This window comes from Centruroides sculpturatus, unplaced genomic scaffold, assembly GCF_000671375.1.
Source record: "Centruroides sculpturatus isolate CEXI.00-Female unplaced genomic scaffold, Cexi_2.0 scaffold458, whole genome shotgun sequence".
In the NCBI taxonomy this organism is placed as follows: domain Eukaryota; kingdom Metazoa; phylum Arthropoda; class Arachnida; order Scorpiones; family Buthidae; genus Centruroides; species Centruroides sculpturatus.
The window spans coordinates 467,655-488,809 of NW_019384732.1; the positions used below are offsets into that span (position 1 = coordinate 467,655).

Sequence of the window (21,155 nt, forward strand, 5' to 3'; positions counted from 1 at the left end):
ATTTAACTAAAATAGTGCTTTTCCACCAGGACAGTGTATTGACACACACTTTTGTAATCACCATAGCCAAAATTCATGAATTTGAGTGGTATTTGAATTAGGGTTTTTTCTCTACTTGCCAGATTTGGCTCACAGTTTTCTCCACCCTGAAAAAATAGTTCAAAGGAAGATTTTTCATCAGATTCTGATTTTAGGAAATCACTGCAGTAAATGACTATTTCAAGGAGTTGGATTTATTAATATATAAAGAGGGAATTGCATCTTTGGATTATTGTTGGAATAAGTGTGTTGGATAAACAGGAGATTTTATCAAAAAATAAAATTACTTTAACCAAAAACTGTTTTCTGTGTTAGGTCATGTGCTTTTTGAATGACCCACATATGTATGGATTTAAAGATATCATTTAGGATTTTCTTTTATGAGATTTCTTTTATAATAATCTTTTTGTTTGTTGAATAAATGTTTAATTTTTTTATAATTAAAATATCAAATTCTAATACACATATTTTTATAGGGAACTTCATTTGCTTTGGCATTAAATCTTAAACTAAAATTTTGTCCACTTCATTATCATGAAGACAATAAGGTTCTTAAAAATTGTTTTCAACATGGCTTATGTACAAGATTTTCCAGTTTATGGTCAGACTTTGTTTTCTCTATGCCTATATTTANATAATCTTTTTGTTTGTTGAATAAATGTTTAATTTTTTTATAATTAAAATATCAAATTCTAATACACATATTTTTATAGGGAACTTCATTTGCTTTGGCATTAAATCTTAAACTAAAATTTTGTCCACTTCATTATCATGAAGACAATAAGGTTCTTAAAAATTGTTTTCAACATGGCTTATGTACAAGATTTTCCAGTTTATGGTCAGACTTTGTTTTCTCTATGCCTATATTTAAAAAATGCGTTCTACCAGAATCAACCGAATCAAAACTTTTAACTTCATCTGAAGATAAGAAAGTATTAGATACAGAAGAGGTAATATTTTAAATATGAGTTAAGCTAAATTCAATAAATTTATTTTCTAAATGAATTAATTGTAATAATGACAAATATTCCAAAGCTATATTTAATTACTAAATACACAATTAAAATAAACTTTTTCTTAATCAGATTTTTTTTATTAAGTGTAANAAATACAACCTGTTTCACCATTTCCCATATAAATGTTAATCTCAATTTACATGATAATCTGTTATGTAAATTGAGCATTAGATATATTTAAGTGTAATTGTGAAATTTAACAACATTATTATGTTTGGTTAAGCTTAAGTGCTTAAATTAAAAAATATTAATACTATAAATAAATGTCATTTTGGCTCATAAAGACAATTCAAATTCAACAAAATTCATATAATTTTATAAGTCTGGCCTAACCAAAGTATGCTATTAATGTAACAAAATTTTTACCATTTTGTTACTGTCATTTATTCTAATGCCAAATATAACAGTATAGTGCTGTTCTGTTAATTAGCTATTGATTGACAGTTTGTTAAAGCAGACATCTAAAGTGATTTTGTCAACAATGGAGAAAACAGAGTTGCAAGCAGTGGTAAAGTACTTTCAAATGAAAGATTTAATTTAGTACTAACTGAAATCAAAGCAGAGTTGGATTCAACACTTTTGTAGTCTGCTCCTTTGTTTTTAATGTTTTAAAAACTAATTGATAATTTAAACATGATCATGTGAACACAACTGATGAACCATGAAGATGGACATCAAAAAATGGCTACTATGAATATGATAGAAAAAGTTCATCATTGGATGATTGCTAAATAAAAGTGCATGAGATAGCAGACATAATAGACATCTCAAATGACAATGTTCATAAATTTTCACAAAAGAATTGGAAATGAATTTGGTTTATTGATTAATAAAAAAAAGGAACCTGTTTTATCATTTCCCATAAAAAATGTTAATCTTAATTTACATGAAGCTAATCTATTGTGTAAATTTAGAGTTAGATATATTTAAGTAAAGCTGTGAAATATAAATGCCACAAGACAGATGTCCATACGAGAACAAAAACTGAATTGTGCGATTGTTTCTTGCAGCCTTCTGGAATGTTTTCATTGTAATCCAAAGGACTGATGTACTAATTTATAACCATAGATGAAATCTGGACCTTCCATTATACTCCAGAAACCAAAGAACAGTCCAAACAATGGACATATAAAGGTTCTTCATCCCAAAGAAGACAAAAATGGTTTTGTTAGCTAGAAGGATTATGGCAACTGTGTTTTTTGGGATTCCCATGGAATTATTTGCATCAACCACTTGGAGAAAGAGAAAATAATAAATGGCAAATATTATGCCAATTTCTTACAATAGCGGAATGACAAAATCAAAGAAAATTATTTTATTTAACTAAAATAGTGCTTTTCCATCAGGACAGTGTATTGACACACACTTTTGTAATCACCATAGCCAAAATTCATGAATTTGAGTGGTATTTGAATTAGGGTTTTTTCTCTACTTGCCAGATTTGGCTCACAGTTTTCTCCACCCTGAAAAAATAGTTCAAAGGAAGATTTTTCATCAGATTCTGATTTTAGGAAATCACTGCAGTAAATGACTATTTCAAGGAGTTGGATTTATTAATATATAAAGAGGGAATTGCATCTTTGGATTATTGTTGGAATAAGTGTGTTGGATAAACAGGAGATTTTATCAAAAAATAAAATTACTTTAACCAAAAACTGTTTTCTGTGTTAGGTCATGTGCTTTTTGAATGACCCACATATGTATGGATTTAAAGATATAATTTAGGATTTTCTTTTATGAGATTTCTTTTATAATAATCTTTTTGTTTGTTGAATAAATGTTTAATTTTTTTATAATTAAAATATCAAATTCTAATACACATATTTTTATAGGGAACTTCATTTGCTTTGGCATTAAATCTTAAACTAAAATTTTGTCCACTTCATTATCATGAAGACAATAAGGTTCTTAAAAATTGTTTTCAACATGGCTTATGTACAAGATTTTCCAGTTTATGGTCAGACTTTGTTTTCTCTATGCCTATATTTAAAAAATGCGTTCTACCAGAATCAACCGAATCAAAACTTTTAACTTCATCTGAAGATAAGAAAGTATTAGATACAGAAGAGGTAATATTTTAAATATGAGTTAAGCTAAATTCAATAAATTTATTTTCTAAATGAATTAATTGTAATAATGACAAATATTCCAAAGCTATATTTAATTACTAAATACACAATTAAAATAAACTTTTTCTTAATCAGATTTTTTTTATTAAGTGTAATTTTTTGAAAATATTTACATATTTGACAACACACCATTTTCTGAGAGATGTTTTACTAAATATAAAAAACACAAAAGTTTCTGATTTTAAAAAAGCAAAAGTTTATTTTGATTATATATTTTGTAATTCTAATATTAAACATAATGATTTTTAAAGAACTTTTTGTAATCCAGAAATATATATATTTCTATCACGAGCATTATGAATATATATATTATATATGATATGTAAAATACAGTTTCCCATAGAAAGACAGTAGTTACTTCCTTTATTCAAAATTTTTTTTCTGTAATTTTAAAAAAGTTAATATTTAGAGAAGATTTTAATGTTAATAAATGAAAAAATTTTGTTTAATATGATTCTTTTATTACTGTGAATTTTTTTATTATTAGATAGAATAAAAGAATTTGGAAAATACTTGATAATCTTAGTAAAAATGGCTACATAATCTCATTTCATTTGAAATATTTTACTTAAGCTGTATATTTCTATAATTCAATTACACTATAGAAATGATTTTCTTTAAAAAATTATCAGTACTGCTATATTCAGAAATGTCATTTTTCTTAAAAATAAGCATTTATAAATATTTATTAAAGTTTATTAGTCTTTAATTAGTATTATAGTTTTCATTAAGATTAGAATGTAATTTTAAAAAAGAAAGCAAAATGTTATTTTATAACATTGTAGAAAATTATTTATTCTAACGTTAAATATTTTATGTAGTTTTTAAACTTGCTTTTTTGATAGTAGAAGTATGAAATAATAGTCTTGATTCATTTGAGAACAACAATTATCAAAAACAAAGATTAAAAAACATGAAAAAAATGGATTAAAAGTAGTTTTATAGTTGCATGCTCATTTTCTAACTATAGAAAACAACTATGTACTGTACAACAGTAAGAAACAAACTTAATGTATATGAGGGGGGAAAATGTATAGAGAGGTTTCAAGGTTACATGTAATGTAATAAAATGCAATTTGCTCCCCCTTTGCCATGTTTGTGGTCTAGCTTCTACTTGCTTAGCTTGCACATGGTTTGTTATTTGGCAGGTTGGTAGTGCTTTTTTTCTATTTAAACTTAATAGAATTGTATTATTTTTATATCATGTTAAAAAGATTTTAACATGATATAAAAGTTAAGTTAAAAGGATAAAGTTTAAAAGATGCTTTTTGGTGGGCTATTCAGTCTGTCAGGACAAGATGCTGTTTTATATCAAGAGAAGGTTTCATTATGTCAGGGTGTCAATTCACACAAAGACAGTATCTTTGTTGTATATCAACAGTTGTGGCCTAAAGTAGAATTTGGCGACATCATAAACTATTTGGTTTTGACAACAAATTACTACACTCTTTCACAAATGAAAGCTTACAAATCTTTAAAGGCCCATAACTATCTTACAAGTGGCTGGATTTCTTCTGATTACATGCTCTTTCATAATGCTCCTGATATGCAGTTGGGTTGTGGCTACTCTCATAACTACTTTGGCACCCAGTCTGATAATGGCTTATCATACAATGAGGAAGGTTTTCCTTTAGGGTAAAAAACTTTTTCAATAATATATTATGACAATTTAATATTTAATTATTATTATTAATATTAAAAATAACTTATCATTATGGTATGTTATATAGAAATAATAAATAAGAATCTGTCAGGAACAACTTGAAGGGTATTATGTAATGACCATTTGTTACTGTTGGGAGAACTAAGTGAAAAACCGTAGAGAACACGAGGGGGCGCAGTGGTAGTTGGCGCCAGGGTTGAAGTGTGGTAAGGTGAAGTGTGGAAAACGTGTCTAAAGTTCCTGTATTTTTTCTTTGTTTAATATTCAAGAAGTAAAAGTTGTTAACTTATAACTGAAGGTGTGCTTCCTTGGTTGAGAGAAACAAAGTCAACATTAACATGGTAGCAGAGAGTGGTTGGGACTGGTTTGTGTTTGTGACTAAAGATTCGACATAGAAGTCGTCAGATTCGTCAAGAACAACCGAGTCGCCATTTTGTTGTGCAGGACGAGACTCAACGAAAATCCGCCATTACCACGTGTAAGTCAACTTCCTTGTTTCTATAGTTTATTTAAAATTAATTGCAAGATATTCGGAGATGGAAACGATGAATATAGGTATAGAAAAATTGATGAAAGATAACTGGGAAAACTGGAAGTTTCAAGTTAAAATATTACTAGACAGCAAGGACTGCTGGGAAGTTGTAACTGGAATGCATAAAAAGCCAGAACACTCTGATAACAATGTTAGTACAACAGAAAAAGAAAAATATGAGAAAGAGTTGTTGATATGGTCCAGAGCAGAAAAAACTTCCAAATTGGTAATAGGCAGTACAGTAACAGGAGAGGCACTTGCAGCAATAAGAAATTGTAAGACATCAAATGAGATGTGGAACAAACTGCTTATCATGTATGAGAAAAAGTCATATTTGTCAAAGGAAATTGCACTAAAGGAATATCACTTGTTTAAATATGAAGATGGAGAATCTATAACATCTATGTTTTCTAGATTAGAAGGAATAAGAGAAAAACTGAGAATCTTTGACAAAACTGAAGACGATGATTCAGTGGTATGCAAAATAATCACAGTCTTCCCCCAGAATATAAACATTTTGTGACAGCATGAGAATCTATAGATGAGAACAGGAGAAATCATGAGACTCTGATGGCAAGATTAAAACTGGAAGAGTCCAAACTTAAACAAGGAGAGATTGAGAAAGACAACAAACAGGCTGAGGCTCTACAGTGTAATAGTAGATACAGTAAAAAGGGGAATTGGAAAAACTCGAGGGAACAGAGGAAGAACAACTGGTATAGTTTGTTTTGGATGCGATAAGCCAGGACACAAACAAAATCAATGTTTTACTATCTGTAGAACCTGTGGAATAAAAGGACACATTGCCAAAAAGTGCAAAAAGGAAAAAGGAGTTAATGTTAGTGTAATGAACTAAGAAGAAAGTGAAGCATGGGTCACTGGAAGAAATCAGATGCAATCCAAACTAGACATATGGATTGCTGATAGTGCAGCTACTGATCACATGACAAGCAGGAAAGAGTGGTTCAAAGAATACAAACAATACACTTCTCCTGTAGTGATAAAAGTGGGAAATGATTCTGAGATGCTGGCTATTGGAGAAGGTTCCATAGCTGTGAAATTTTTTCTTGGCATATGTGCATATAAAAGTGTAGAGCTGACAATAGTTCTTCACGTATCCAAATGTGGAATAAATTTACTCTGTATCACAACATTAGTTGAGAAAGGACTCACTTATGAGTCTGATCATGAAAAATGTCTTCTAAGAAGAAACAGACAAATTGTGGCTAAAGGCCTAAAAGTTGGAAGACTGTATCACATGCTCATGACAGTAGTAGTAATCCAAGAGGGAGAAGTACATGTAGTGGATGCTATTGACCCTTTGCAACTGTGGCATGAAAGACTGGCACATAAGAACAAAAGACATGTAAAAGATGTGTTAAAGTGAATGGGAATTGAGGTGACTAATAAATGTGAAGATAATATCTGTAAAGGCTGCATGATGGGAAAAGCTCATAGGTTGCCATTCAGCAAAAGCAAAACTGTCACTCAAGAAATAGGAGAATTAATCCATGTAGATATTGGAGGACCAATGGAAATTGGTTCCATAAATGGCTCCAAATACTACATCCTCTNAGGTGACTAATAAATGTGAAGATAATATCTGTAAAGGCTGCATGATGGGAAAAGCTCATAGGTTGCCATTCAGCAAAAGCAAAACTGTCACTCAAGAAATAGGAGAATTAATTCATGTAGATATTGGAGGACCAATGGAAATTGGTTCCATAAATGGCTCCAAATACTACATCCTCTTTAGAGATGATTTCTCAAATTTTCGAACTGTAAAAACACTAAAGGCAAAAGAAGAAGCACCTGATCAAGTAAAGAACTTCATAGCATACATAGAGAATCAAACAGGAAAAACAGTGAAAGCTATTCGTACTGATAGAAGATGTGAGTTTGTGAATCAGAGATTGTCGAGTTACTTGGAGGGTAAGGGCATCTGTCATCAGACCACAGTAGGGTATTCTCCTGAACAAAATGGAAAAATAGAAAGAGATAATAGAACAGTGGTTGAGCTAGCTAGATCCATGCTGTATGCAAGAGGACTTGACAAAAACTTGTGGGCTGAAGCAATACATACAGCAGTTCATGTCATAAATTTGACATGAACTGCTGTATGACAGGAAAAAGTAATGTCATAGACAGAACCCCAATTGAAGTATTAACTGGAAAGAGAATCCACATTGATCATTTGCGTGTATTTGGCTCAAGATGTTTCATACATGTTCCTGAAGCTAGAAGACAAAAATTAGACCCAAAGAGCAAGGAAGGAATCTTTGTGGGATATGATCAAAATATAAAGGTTGGAATACAGAGTTTTGGTTGGAGGAAAGGTTGGAATCTTCAGAGATGTTGTCTTTGACAAGGAACTAATAGCAACAACACAGCTTAAATTAGATGTGGATAAAAGTGAAACAGATAATCATCCTTGTTATACTAGTGAAGAAACTGAAATACAAGTGCATATGCAACCAGAAATAGAAAAGGCAACAAATGGCAAGGAAGACTATAAAGCAAAATTAAGAAATAGAGAAACTTTAAAGAGTGTAAAACCGTTTCAATTACAGGAACTGCCAAGTGCAAACATAGCTGAAATTGCAGAACCGCTCACTGTGTCTGAAGCACTACAATCAAATGAAAGACAACATTGGTTAGTTGCAATGGAAGAAGAATTCTGTGCTCTAATAAAGAACAAGACCTGGGAATTGGTGATCTTACCAAAGGGCAGGAAAACTATTGATAGCAAATGGATTTTTAAAATAAAAAGAAAACCAGATGGTTCAACTGACAGATATAAAGCTCGATTAGTGGCCAAGGGATATACACAGAAGCAAGGCGTAGACTATATGGAAACATCCTCACCAGTGGCAAGGTTTGAAACAATTAGAACTGTACTCTCAATAGCAATAAATCAGGGACTCCTGTTAAAGCAGTTTGATGTGAAAACAGCCTTCTTGCATGGAGATCTGAAGGAAGAGATTTATATGAATCAACCAGAAGGCTTTGATGATGGAACTGGGAGAGTTTGCAAACTAAACAAGAGTTTATATGATTTAAAACAAGCACCTAGATGTTGGAATGAACGAATACAGACCTTTCTAATTAGAAAAGGATATAGGTTAAGTCAAACAGACCCCTGTTTATATATAAAAAGAACAGAAAAAAGTCTGACTGTATTAGTACTGTATGTGGATGATGGATTAATTGCAGGTAAAGATGCACAGGAAGTACAGAATCTTCTAGAGGAATTGAAGTCAGAATTTGAAATAGTAGAAGGAACACTTAAGCATTTTCTAGGAATTGAAATATACTTCAAAACTGACAAAATTATATTGAAACAAACTAACTATATTGAAAGGATCCTACACGAATTCAATATGAGTGACTGCAAGTCAATAAGTACACCCATGGAAGGAAAAGAAATATACAAAAAGGAAGGAGAACAAGTGCATGTACCCTACAGAGAAGCAATTGGTGCACTACTTTATCTCGCAACACGAACCAGGCCTGATCTATCCTTCTCAGTGAATAAATTAAGTCAATTTTGTGAGCATCCTCGTCTAGTACATTGGACGGCTATTAAACGTATTTTTCGCTATCTAAAAGGAACTGTGAACCATGGATTGGTGTTGATGAACAACGGAGGTGAATTACTTGAAGTATTTAGTGATTCTGATCATGCTGGAGATCTGGATGATCGGAAATCCACTACTGGATATGTAGTTAAAGTACTGGGAAATACAGTGGGTTGGGGCAGTCGAAAGCAAGCTACAGTTTCACTGTCCTCAACCGAAGCAGAACTGATAGCTGCAAGTGAATCAACGAAAGAACTACTCTGGTTCAAGCGTCTAATTGTCGACCTGGGACTCAAGAGTGCAATAAAACCTATATTACATGTGGATAACCAAAGCGCCATATGCCTAGCTAAAAATCCAGAATTCTCAAAAAGGACAAAGCATCTGGACACTAGATACTACTTTGTTAGGGAAAAATTTCAAGAAGGAGAATTTGAAATTAGATATTGTCAAAGCAATATTCAGCTGGCAGACATCCTGACCAAGGCTCTGCATAAAGAAAGCTTTGAACGGACCAAGAGCAGGTTGGGAGTGGGTTAGAAAGGCTGCTCAGAGACTCGTGTTCTCTTTTTTGGTTTTTAACTTAAGGGAGAGTGTTGGGAGAACTAAGTGGAAAACCGTAGAGAACACGAGGGGGCGCAGTGGTAGTTGGCGCCAGGGTTGAAGTGTGGTAAGGTAAAGTGTGGAAAACGTGTCTAAAGTTCCTGTATTTTTTCTTTGTTTAATATTCAAGAAGTAAAAGTTGTTAACTTATAACTGAAAGTGTGCTTCCTTGGTTGAGAGAAACAAAGTCAACATTAACAGTTACTAATGTAAAAAAATCACTGTAAAAAGTAGCATCTTAAAGAAATGTTAATGTTGCTCACCATAATAACCTAACTTAGCTATTTTTAAGTGATCAATGAAAATTATCAGTTTATATCATTAAAAATATGCATACTTTTATTTATGTAAATTAGACTGGAAGGATAATTGCTTCAAAATGCATTTCTAATTCTTCATCTGCTAAACGATTATCTTAGCTTAACACTTTAATATTAACTTGACTGTAGCCACCAAGAAAACAAATTGAAAGGTGAAAAATAAAAGTTAGAACACAATTATTTTCTATTCAAACTAAAATCTGTGGTGATTAAAATTATTTTATTTTGTTGGTATTAACAAAAGGATTTATGCAACCAGCTTGTACATATTTTGATACTCATACAAAAGTTTATCTAATTGATAATTTGCAATCTGATTTATTGCTTACCTGAAATGAAATGTTTCTGACAGGCTCGTGTAAATTCACTTTATCTGTATTGAAATTTTTCAGGTTAATCCTTGAGAGCCATGCAGATTGCCTTTGCCATGAAAGCAAGGGCAGATCTACATAGGGACTAATAGGGCCTAAGCCCTGGGCCCCAAGTGTCGAGGGCCCTCAAAAATTGAATTATCATCATAAATTTTTAATACTTTTTCATTAACAATGAGCACTTATCATCATTCAACACCATTTCATAAATAAATATATTTCAACTCTGATTTTGATGTTAAAAATGAATTTTAAACCTGAATTTAAAGATTCTTAATCTAACAAAAAAATGGGGCTCCATTGGACTTCAATAAGCTCTAGACCCGAAAAAACCTAGATCCACCCCCTGTTTGGGATCTTTGATGACAAATAATGCCAGGAATTTTAAAAATGATATTTCTTTGTTCTTGAGTGAACTAGCATTACAACCAATTATACAACAATATAGTAATATTTGTAGCAAATAACACAAGTGTTCCAGCTAATGCATGCTTAAAAACAAATAAAACATAAATAAACCACAAGATGACACCAGGCAAATTGCACATGCTCATGATGATGACTTGAATCCTCTCTACAGTATGTTTTTTTAACACGTTAAACAAATTTTCTAAAGTTTATGTATCACAGAAACAGTGTTGATTTACATTTGAAACTATAATATAAAAAATACACTTTAGAAATAGAATTAATTATTAAAATATAGACAGTATTTATATTCTTTTAAAGAAAATGTGGCACAGTATAATACACTTAAATTACAAATTTTTGCTTTTGATAGCAATCAATGAAACTGCCTTGTTTTAAGATATAAAACTATGTATTTATAAATACGAAAAGAGAGACTTTCTTTCAAGTATATACAACTTTGTAAGAATAGAAAATGTAAGAGAATATTTTAATTGATGATAAAACAGTCCAAAAGAGAAAACCTGTAAAAACAAAGGTATACTGTTTTGGATTGTATAATAATGTTCTTAAAATTCCATTCTTGAACAAAACAAATCAGAAATTATCATTTATCTTTAAATGTTCAAAATTTTGAAATTCTTTCCAAAATTTTGAACATTTCTACATTTACAAATTGATTCAATACATTCCAAATGAAAATAAAAATCTGGAAATGAAAATTGAGCTAGCATACATATGGAGACAGGAAAAGAGAAAATAACCACAACCATAAAGAAGACAAAAAAAGACTATTCCCAAGGTTTTGTGCTGGACTTGCATAGTATTATATTGGTACTGAACTAGATATAATTTATAATTATTGTACTTCTAATGTATATTGTAATGTTGGCAATAGTCACCATACACACTTTTTTTTGTATGTTATCCAATTGAAAAGGGCCTATAAGTCCAAAATGCATTTTGGAGAGATTAAATACACTGGGAGTATAATAAGCCTGTTCATTAGTCCTAAGTAACTATGTTTTTGTAATTAAATAATACAGGCAAGAAGCTTTTTAATATAAAGCAATTTTTAAAAATATAAAATGTTTTTATCAGTTTTACATTAAATAAATACATTGTATTATTTTTCTTATAAAATATGATGTGAAAAAATTTATAAATGTGTTTATAACAATAAAAATAATTATAAAATAAAATTCTTTCATTTATTTTAATATATTAATTTAAAAAAAATACTTTTTCTAAAACTTATAAATATTTTAACTTTTGATGCTGTTAGATTTTGATATTAAAATTATCGTCATCAATATTTAGATTTTTACAAATGAAGAAATTAATAATGAAATGAAAGATGCATCAAAAAAGTATGTAGGTCATACACAAAATATAATTGGTTTACAACTACTAGAAGAAGATCCATCACATGCTTTTCTTCATTTTGAAAAAGCAGGAAAATTGGGGTGTAGCAAAGCTAATTTCAATTTAGGTGTATGTTTTGAGACTGGTAATGGTATAAAAAGAGATCTTGAGAAGGTAAGTATAACATTTGTTTAAATACAAATTTTTTAAATTAAAATATTTTTTAAAAAATTTATATTTGAAGTCATTTTTAAAAATTTATATTTTAGGCTGCACATTATTATAAATTAGCAGCATCTGAAGGGCATGGCCTTGCTTTATATAATTTAGGAATTTATTATTTAGAAGGTATGGGAGGATTGGAGAAAGATGAAAATACTGCTATTGAATTGATTGAAAAAGCAGCAGAACAAAATATTGTAGAGGTTTGTATCTTGTAATTACAAAAAAATTTAATTCAAACTGTTTAATTATAGAAATAATACTTAAGCTTGCAACACAATTGACAAATTTAAAAAAATTGACTGTGACCCAAATGCTTTTGAATACTTTATCATTCTACTTCAAAAATTTGAAAAATTTTGCTTTTTGATAAAAACTAGCTTTAGCTTTTATTTTTTTGTAGTTAATTTTGATTTATTACTTTATTTATTTGAACATTATAATGATTAATAACACAGGTCTGCAAGTAAAAAACTGCATAGGATTTTTATACATTTTCTTATAAATTTCAACTTGGTAAAAAAGAAAAAAATACTAAAAAAATTCCATCACGTCAATGTTTTTTATTACACTCAAGTTTTTGTNTACTTTTTCTAAAACTTATAAATATTTTAACTTTTGATGCTGTTAGATTTTGATATTAAAATTATCGTCATCAATATTTAGATTTTTACAAATGAAGAAATTAATAATGAAATGAAAGATGCATCAAAAAAGTATGTAGGTCATACACAAAATATAATTGGTTTACAACTACTAGAAGAAGATCCATCACATGCTTTTCTTCATTTTGAAAAAGCAGGAAAATTGGGGTGTAGCAAAGCTAATTTCAATTTAGGTGTATGTTTTGAGACTGGTAATGGTATAAAAAGAGATCTTGAGAAGGTAAGTATAACATTTGTTTAAATACAAATTTTTTAAATTAAAATATTTTTTAAAAAATTTATATTTGAAGTCATTTTTAAAAATTTATATTTTAGGCTGCACATTATTATAAATTAGCAGCATCTGAAGGGCATGGCCTTGCTTTATATAATTTAGGAATTTATTATTTAGAAGGTATGGGAGGATTGGAGAAAGATGAAAATACTGCTATTGAATTGATTGAAAAAGCAGCAGAACAAAATATTGTAGAGGTTTGTATCTTGTAATTACAAAAAAATTTAATTCAAACTGTTTAATTATAGAAATAATACTTAAGCTTGCAACACAATTGACAAATTTAAAAAAATTGACTGTGACCCAAATGCTTTTGAATACTTTATCATTTTACTTCAAAAATTTGAAAAATTTTGCTTTTTGATAAAAACTAGCTTTAGCTTTTATTTTTTTGTAGTTAATTTTGATTTATTACTTTATTTATTTGAACATTATAATGATTAATAACACAGGTCTGCAAGTAAAAAACTGCATAGGATTTTTATACATTTTCTTATAAATTTCAACTTGGTAAAAAAGAAAAAAATACTAAAAAAATTCCATCACGTCAATGTTTTTTATTACACTCAAGTTTTTGTTTATATCTAAATATATAAAATTGCTTGTCCTGACTGACTCATTCATTCATTCACTGATTCATCATCGCCCAGAGCAAACCGCTTAACCTAAAGAGGTGAAATTTGGTACACAGTTAGGGTACGTCATGGAAACGCACACTAAGAAAGGATTTTTCGAAATTCCAACGCGGGGGGGNTTTTTTAATGGCCTTAAAATGAAGACTTCTCACTTTAATTCTATCAATTATAGCTGGACTTTGTAATAAATAAATAAAAATGTTAATGGTTGAAGAGATAGTGGTAGAGGAAGGTGGGTTAAGTAGTTTTAGCATTAGGAGGAAGGTCGCATGATCATATAGAAACAGGTTAAAAGTTGATAGTGAGTAATAATATTGGTGAGGTTAAGCATGCTTTGACATGTTATCTGGGATACTAGGAATAAATATAAACAACCTGCTGTTGGATTAGATCATGTTTCAACAAGCTAAATAAGTATGTTGCTGGCCATCTAATGCCACACTCAGTTTATATCCAGCATTCGAACGCTACTGTGCTTGTATTTTTATTTCTGAAATATGGCTTGCAGAGGTTGTGTAATTTCTCCCGACAGCTTCTGTTATGTTTGTGGTGAATACACAGTGAAAAGTCAACAAAGAAACATAAGTGAGTTTGTAAAGAAAGTTTAATTTGAGTATTTCAAATTGAAATTTGGAAATCAAGACAAAGCAGATTTTTGGAAACAATGGGAGAAAAGGAAAAAGAAACATGGGACTCTTTCAAGAATGTAGTACATAAGTTTTTGGGGAATACTAAGGACCTTGACTACAAAACCATTGTACAATGCATGCTGGCAGCAGCGTATGAAGCTCAAGGATGCAAGATGACCTTAAAAGTTACTTTCTTACACTCCCATATTGACTATTTTCCCAAAAACTTTGGAGCCTACAATGAAGAACAGGGTGAAAGATTTCACCAGGATGTCTGTGATATCGAGAGACGTTACCAAGGAAAATGGGATGTCAATATGTTAGCTGACTACTGTTGGATGTTCAATTGAGAAACCAGAGAAGGAAATTGGAAACAAGTTTGGAAAAGCATCAAAAAGAAGAAGAAAAGTTTCATAAGAAAAAAGAGTAGATCTAAAATTGTGTATAAATATCAGAAACAATTTGTTGATTAGTTGTAAGAAAATATAATATATTTAGTTCATTGTAATAAATAAGAGTTTTTATCAAAAACTCTTATTTATTACAATGATTTGTTTCTATTTTGCAAAAAACCTTTGTGATAGGATGTAATGGAAGTTATTTTTAGAATCTGTGATCTTTAAAACATATAATTCAGCAAAAATATTCCATGCAGCTGGAAAAAATTTTTTTTTGCAGACCTATGTAATTTTTTTGTCAATAACAAATTATTTAATTTCTCATAATAATAATTTTTATTTTATTAAATATTTGAAAATGAGATTAAATCTTTGTTTGTTAGATTGAAGTTGTGAAGCTACATCACAGTGTTAGTCTACTTAATGCTTTGTGCATTCACAGTATTTACTTTTTGTAATTTAGAATTAAAGATAGCATCTACAGCTTTTATAGGTAACCAAAATCACATCTACCTGTCATAGAGTAGTTAATATTCTATTCTTTCTTTCAGTTCTTTATCTATTATTATCATTTTATCTTTTACATCCTTTTTCAAATGTACTAGTAGCATTAATGTTATAAAAATTGTATACATCACTTACATCTAACAGTGGCTTCCTAATATCCATTTCTCCCAGCCAAGTTTCCATCCAACATAAAATGTGAAACTTTCTCACAATTTTTCAATAATCTATTTCACATTCCTCCTTCCAACCATTTATGTTCCAACTAAAGACTTTTAGGACATCTTATTTATTCAATGACTCATACTTACTCCTAAAAAAAGAATCATTGGTGGCATCATCCTCTATATATATATATATCCTTATCATTCTTGGAAGCATTTTCACTTATCACTGATTGATCATCTTTAAAGTATGCAATTTTTTGTGTTTTCTAGTCTGTCTTAAATTATTTATCTGTTTCCTTCTATTCTCTCTACATTCCAAGGAAAGTGTTTCTCTTATATGCACAACCTGTCCAATCAGAGACATCGAAAACATTAATATTCTTCCAACTTTTTAGTATCTCTTTTCACATTGAATGAAATATAGATAGGTAATCAAAATCTTGCTTTCTTCAATCTGTCATTCGTAAGCTTGACACAGTCAAGAATTACATTTGATAAACTAGATACTTCTCTGACCAATTCTGAGAATTTGATAACTTTCGCACTTGTATGCCAATATCTTTGTCTCTTCATGAACACACCAGCGGCCATGAAGACAGCTCTTCCCACATTGTATTTGTTATTGAGTATTGTATTGTAAATAATAATTATGGTTAAATATTTGATAAATCTAATTTTGAAGTTTAAGCCATTTTTTAAATTCTAAAATGTTTAGAATATTTTCAGATATAAAAGTTTATGCTTGCTTAAAACAAACTAAAAATATTTCTTTAATAAATTTTTCTAAAAGTAATATATAATTTACATTTATTTTCAAATTTAATAATGAATATTTTACTTGAAATTCTCTGAAATTAGATATTGTAATCTGACATCTGAATAAAAAAAATTTGACTCAAAAAATTTTTCAACATTATTAAATGTTCAATTTTTCACTTATGTAATGAAAAATAATGTCAATTATTAGGAAATTATGCATACAAAATTTAACAGAGTAAAACTAGAGACAAATATTGGGTAAGTAGAAAGGATTAAAAATAATAATAGAATTTTAAAAGGACATAATTAATAATATATACAGTCCTGAATACAATATTTGACATCATTTAAAAGTGAGAGTTGATAAGATATAGCTGTATGATCAAATTGGGAATGATACAGACATACTGATGAGCAAAATGTTTAGAAAGTTTCATGAGATTTCTGGATTTTTCTGTGAGATTTCTATAAAAAGTATGGACAAAGTTTCTCTACCAGTAGGAAAAGTAACCTTGTAGAAGTGCATTGTCACATTCTTTCTCCTGTATCATATTTATGGAAGTAATGTGTCTTAGACTCTGTGCAATAGAACGCATGAAGAAGTTTGTCCCTGAATGAAGACTTTGTATAAGAAGTACTATAGTCTTCAAAAAGTGGAGGAGATGACAGGCACAAGAGCAGATACAGGGGCTTAAGTCTTCTCCATTAACACTAAACAAAGTTAAAATTTATTTGTTTTAACTTCAAAATATTGTTTTTAAAAACATTTATACTGGCAAATATAGTTTATCAGACCATCAACAATACAATTATCTTACACATGTTAATAAAAGGTACTGATTCAAATATTTTTAATTAATGAGTTAGCCTCACTTTTGATTCTTCTGGATCTGCTGTTGGGCATACTTCCATGTCAAAAATGTAAATGTTCTGCACTGGCAAGCAAGAATGTCCAGATCTAAATATCATAAAAAATATCTGGCATCTTCTGGAAGTGTATATATATATATGATTAACACTGATTAAAGACCTCTTTAAATTTCTATCAAAATAACTTCTTGAGATAGAAGATAAGCATGGAGGTCAGACCTATATTCCTGTCTTTGACTTGTGCTTGATTGTGATAATAAATATTATGTCTGCATTAAAATCTTAAGTTTAATAAAAACTGTGTAATGAAGTCTCATATCTGCATTGTCATTTCATACTGGTATACCTCTCCAAACCTTTAAACTAGCCATGAGTGTGGTGCATTAAGCCAGATCAGTGTGCTAATAGATAAAAAACATTCTGATAATATAACTGAATCATATTGTCTTTTATCTTGTCATTTTGGAAAATAAAAGCCTGTTTTTTGTTTCAATAGTAGTAATTTGTGTGTTGATATTATTTTATATACGGTAGATATAGTTTTCTTTGAGTTGAACTTTAATTCTATTGGAATCTCAATTCTGAAGGTTTTAAATGTTAAAACCTTCAGAATTTCATTTAAAACCTCAACATTAAAGGTTAAATTTTTGATTTTTGTAAATGGATTGAAAATAGGTCTAAAAACTTTAATTATTTTAAACTATGAAAATATACATTTACATTGATTTTAATTGCTTTTCTTATTACAGTCAGATTAAATGTAAAAGAATATTTGAAAATAATGAAATATTTCATTACTTTTTAAAAGTTTACTTTTAATTTTATTACTTTTTTCATTAGGCACAAGTCTTCCTGGGAATTCATTATTTTCAATGTAATAAAAGATGTAAAGCATTTAAATATTTTGAAAAAGCTGCCAAAACTGTAAGTATTTTAGTATTTAGAACAGTTGTTCTAAATATATGTACTTTAAAATTTACTAAAAATTTACTTAGAAAAGCATTATGCAATTTTTTATGAAAAGCTTATTAAGTGATTAATATTCACTAATTAAATATCATAAGAACATCAGCTTTAAACTATAACTAATACTTTAGCCATAAATTTATATTTTTATATACAGATAACTCTTAGTATTTGCACTTTTTCTTATCTGCAATTGAACCAACCACATGACTGCTATTTGCAAATTGCTTTTACAATATTTCCATTGCAGTACAGTATTTTGTTACCTTCAGTTTTTACATCTTTTGACATAACCAACAGAGTACAATAACTACTGTACTATCAAGCAAGTCATTGCATTACAGCAATAATGCCTTTTGCCAAATTGTACATGGCAAAGTTTATGTCACAATTATGTAAATAGTGTACATACAGTAGAGCATCGATTATCCAACTCAATTGGGGACTGGGGTTGGTCGGATAATTGAAAAGTCAAATAACCAAAAAGTATGAAGAAATCCATTATTAGTGTAGTATATTATTATATCCCATGTAATTAATATATTAGTATATCGCTATTAACCTACTTTGCGTTGAATTTTCCTCCATGTTAAACCTATCAAATTTTTTTTTTAAATAATAATCGTCACTATTGTATCGTTAAAAATTAGAAAATTAAGCCTCGTTTAAATACGATCCAGTGTTGCCAGCTAAAACACACAAAAATAATATTAAAGTAGCCAAGACATAGCCAAATATTGTAGCGCCACATCACTAGCGGACATTTCAATTTGCCGACTAGAACGCGGTCGGTTAACTGAGGTGACGGTTAATCGGGGGGTCGGATAATCGATGCTCTACTGTAGTTCATACAATAATAATAATAATTTGATATAGTAATATAAAAGATGATAAAGCAGATAGTCAGTGAGGGGTTTGAATGTAAACAGAGGTTGAGAACATACAAGGTGCATTCAAGTTCTAAGGGCTCCCATATTTTTTCTGACAAAATACTTACACAAACAAACTGAAACTTCTGTCACTTTTGAACATAATCTCCCTGCAGACATACATATTTTTCACAATATCAATGCCATAACATATTGGCTGCTGCAAACACTTCTTTAGGAGTCTGTTTTGACCACTGGAAAATCACTGATGCTAGAGTGGTACGACTGGAAAATGTATGACCACAGAAGTGTCCTTCATCATTGGTAAAAGCCTGAAATCGCTAGGAGCAAGGTCAGTTGAGTAGGGAGCATGAAAAACCACTTCAAAGTTGTTTTCACAAAGAAACCCCTCTGTTAACATTGCCTGATGAGTTGGAGCATTGTCTTGATGGAAGAGCACATATGCAGTCTTTTCCGGTCATTTTTCTTGCAATGCTGGAAGCAATTCACGATGACAACATGATTGTGCATATGAAGCAACTTGCTCCACACAAGCAATCACATTATCAGACTGGCTGGTATATGGGTATGGATGTTTCAGTTCATTGTCACACGATGTTTGCCATTCTTTGAACTGTCACACCCATGAATGCACATTTTTCACATCCATGATACCATCACTGCATGTGCTACTCAACTGGCAATGAATTTCGGTGGGTGTCACTCCACACAAGTGCAGACAACGAATGATTACGCATTGCTCATGTAATGAAAACATCGCCATTTTAAGTATCAAAAACACCTCTCACTTGAACTGCTGCTGCTAGAGTTCCATTTACCGCAGCTCCACTCTCTCTGTTATGCAACCACAAACAGTGTCCACTTCTTTTAAAAAACTGCATGTTACTACCTGTTTCCTTCCCCTAGAGAAAAAATAGGAGACCTTACAACTTGAATGCACCTCGTACTGTATCAGATAGCTTCAGAACCTATAAATGAGAAACTGGAAATGATAGTTATGGAAAATTTGCACAACAGTGAAGAGGAAGATGATGAACAGGAAAAAATGTAAAGCTGCCAATGACAGTTTACAAACTTTCAGAAATATACAGCACTATTGATAGCTTATGCAAGGAATTTCAACAATCAGACTGTATTCCTGAGCACAGTCTGAAGTTTAAGCAAGCCTTGGAAGCAGCCTAGCTGTGTTGAAATTTTGAAGGACATGAATTAAAAAGTCCATCAAGCAACATTAACCCAGTTTTTCTAAACTGTTGTAAATCCTCCACAGTAGTCGTAAAATTTAAGACTAATTTTTTTAATGTAATTAAACATATGAATAAAATAAACATTAGTTGTAATTACTTGCTTATTGAATCATCTGCAAAAGTTTAAGTATTCCCAAACATGTTTTATCTCAGTCACACTGGCTCAAACCTGCAAGAAACTACCTCTATTTTCCCACAGGCCTTCCTATTGGCATTTATGAGATTTCCAAGGAACCTAACTCTTGCAAATACCTAGAGTTACCTGTAATATATATATATATATCTGGTTAAACAAAAAATTAATAATAAAATATATGTTATTTTTTCAAAATGTAATAAAAAGTATATTTTAAGAATTTCTCCTTGATATTGTTATTTGAAAAATTAATCATGTATTGATATGATATGATGGTGCCATTTTGTCCATTTAAAATTCAAAAATTTCATTTGACAACTTTCTAAAACAAATATGAGCAATTATTTATTATGACATCATCACATTGTCGGGTTGCAATTTTTTATCATAATGCATTCAAGTTTAGTAATGTCTTGCCCCTGTACACCATACTTTTCCTGTTAACAATGAAGTCATACTGGTATTTATCTAACTTCGTTTAGAGGAAAATTTTTGAATTGAAATAACATGACTTCTGGTCGAAAGCAGACATTCGTATATAGTTAATCAGGGCCTTCTGCCCCTAAGCTTTCCATATCTGGTCTTAACTTTCATCTTTCTAACACCATTCTTGAGATTAAGGAAAAACAGACAGGCAGATGGATGACAGTGGGAATTTATAGGTCTACAATTTTTTCAAATTGCATACCAATTAAAAAGTAGCTCAGTTAAGAACGAAATGACAATAGGTATGTTTTTGTCAGTGGTCTGTGATATTTATTTTAAGAGA

General features: G+C 30.2%; 1 protein-coding gene across 3 annotated transcripts in view; it reads left to right on the forward strand.

Moving 5' to 3' along the window:
- The first annotated feature begins 707 nt into the window (after positions 1 to 707).
- The window catches only part of LOC111628226 (death ligand signal enhancer-like), a 54,311-nt gene continuing 33,863 nt past the window's right edge, over positions 708 to 21,155 (forward strand). The window contains exons 1-4 of one of the 3 annotated variants that reach the window (XM_023371969.1): positions 708 to 989; positions 11,980 to 12,198; positions 12,294 to 12,449; positions 17,988 to 18,071. In XM_023371969.1, the coding sequence (XP_023227737.1) occupies positions 897 to 989; positions 11,980 to 12,198; positions 12,294 to 12,449; positions 17,988 to 18,071 (552 nt within the window). In that variant the 5' untranslated portion in view covers positions 708 to 896. Of the gene's footprint in view, positions 990 to 2,800; positions 3,125 to 11,979; positions 12,199 to 12,293; positions 12,450 to 12,916; positions 13,132 to 13,226; positions 13,383 to 17,987; positions 18,072 to 21,155 lie in introns of those variants that run through there. The other 2 variants (XM_023371968.1, XM_023371970.1) reach the window with 2 other exon arrangements.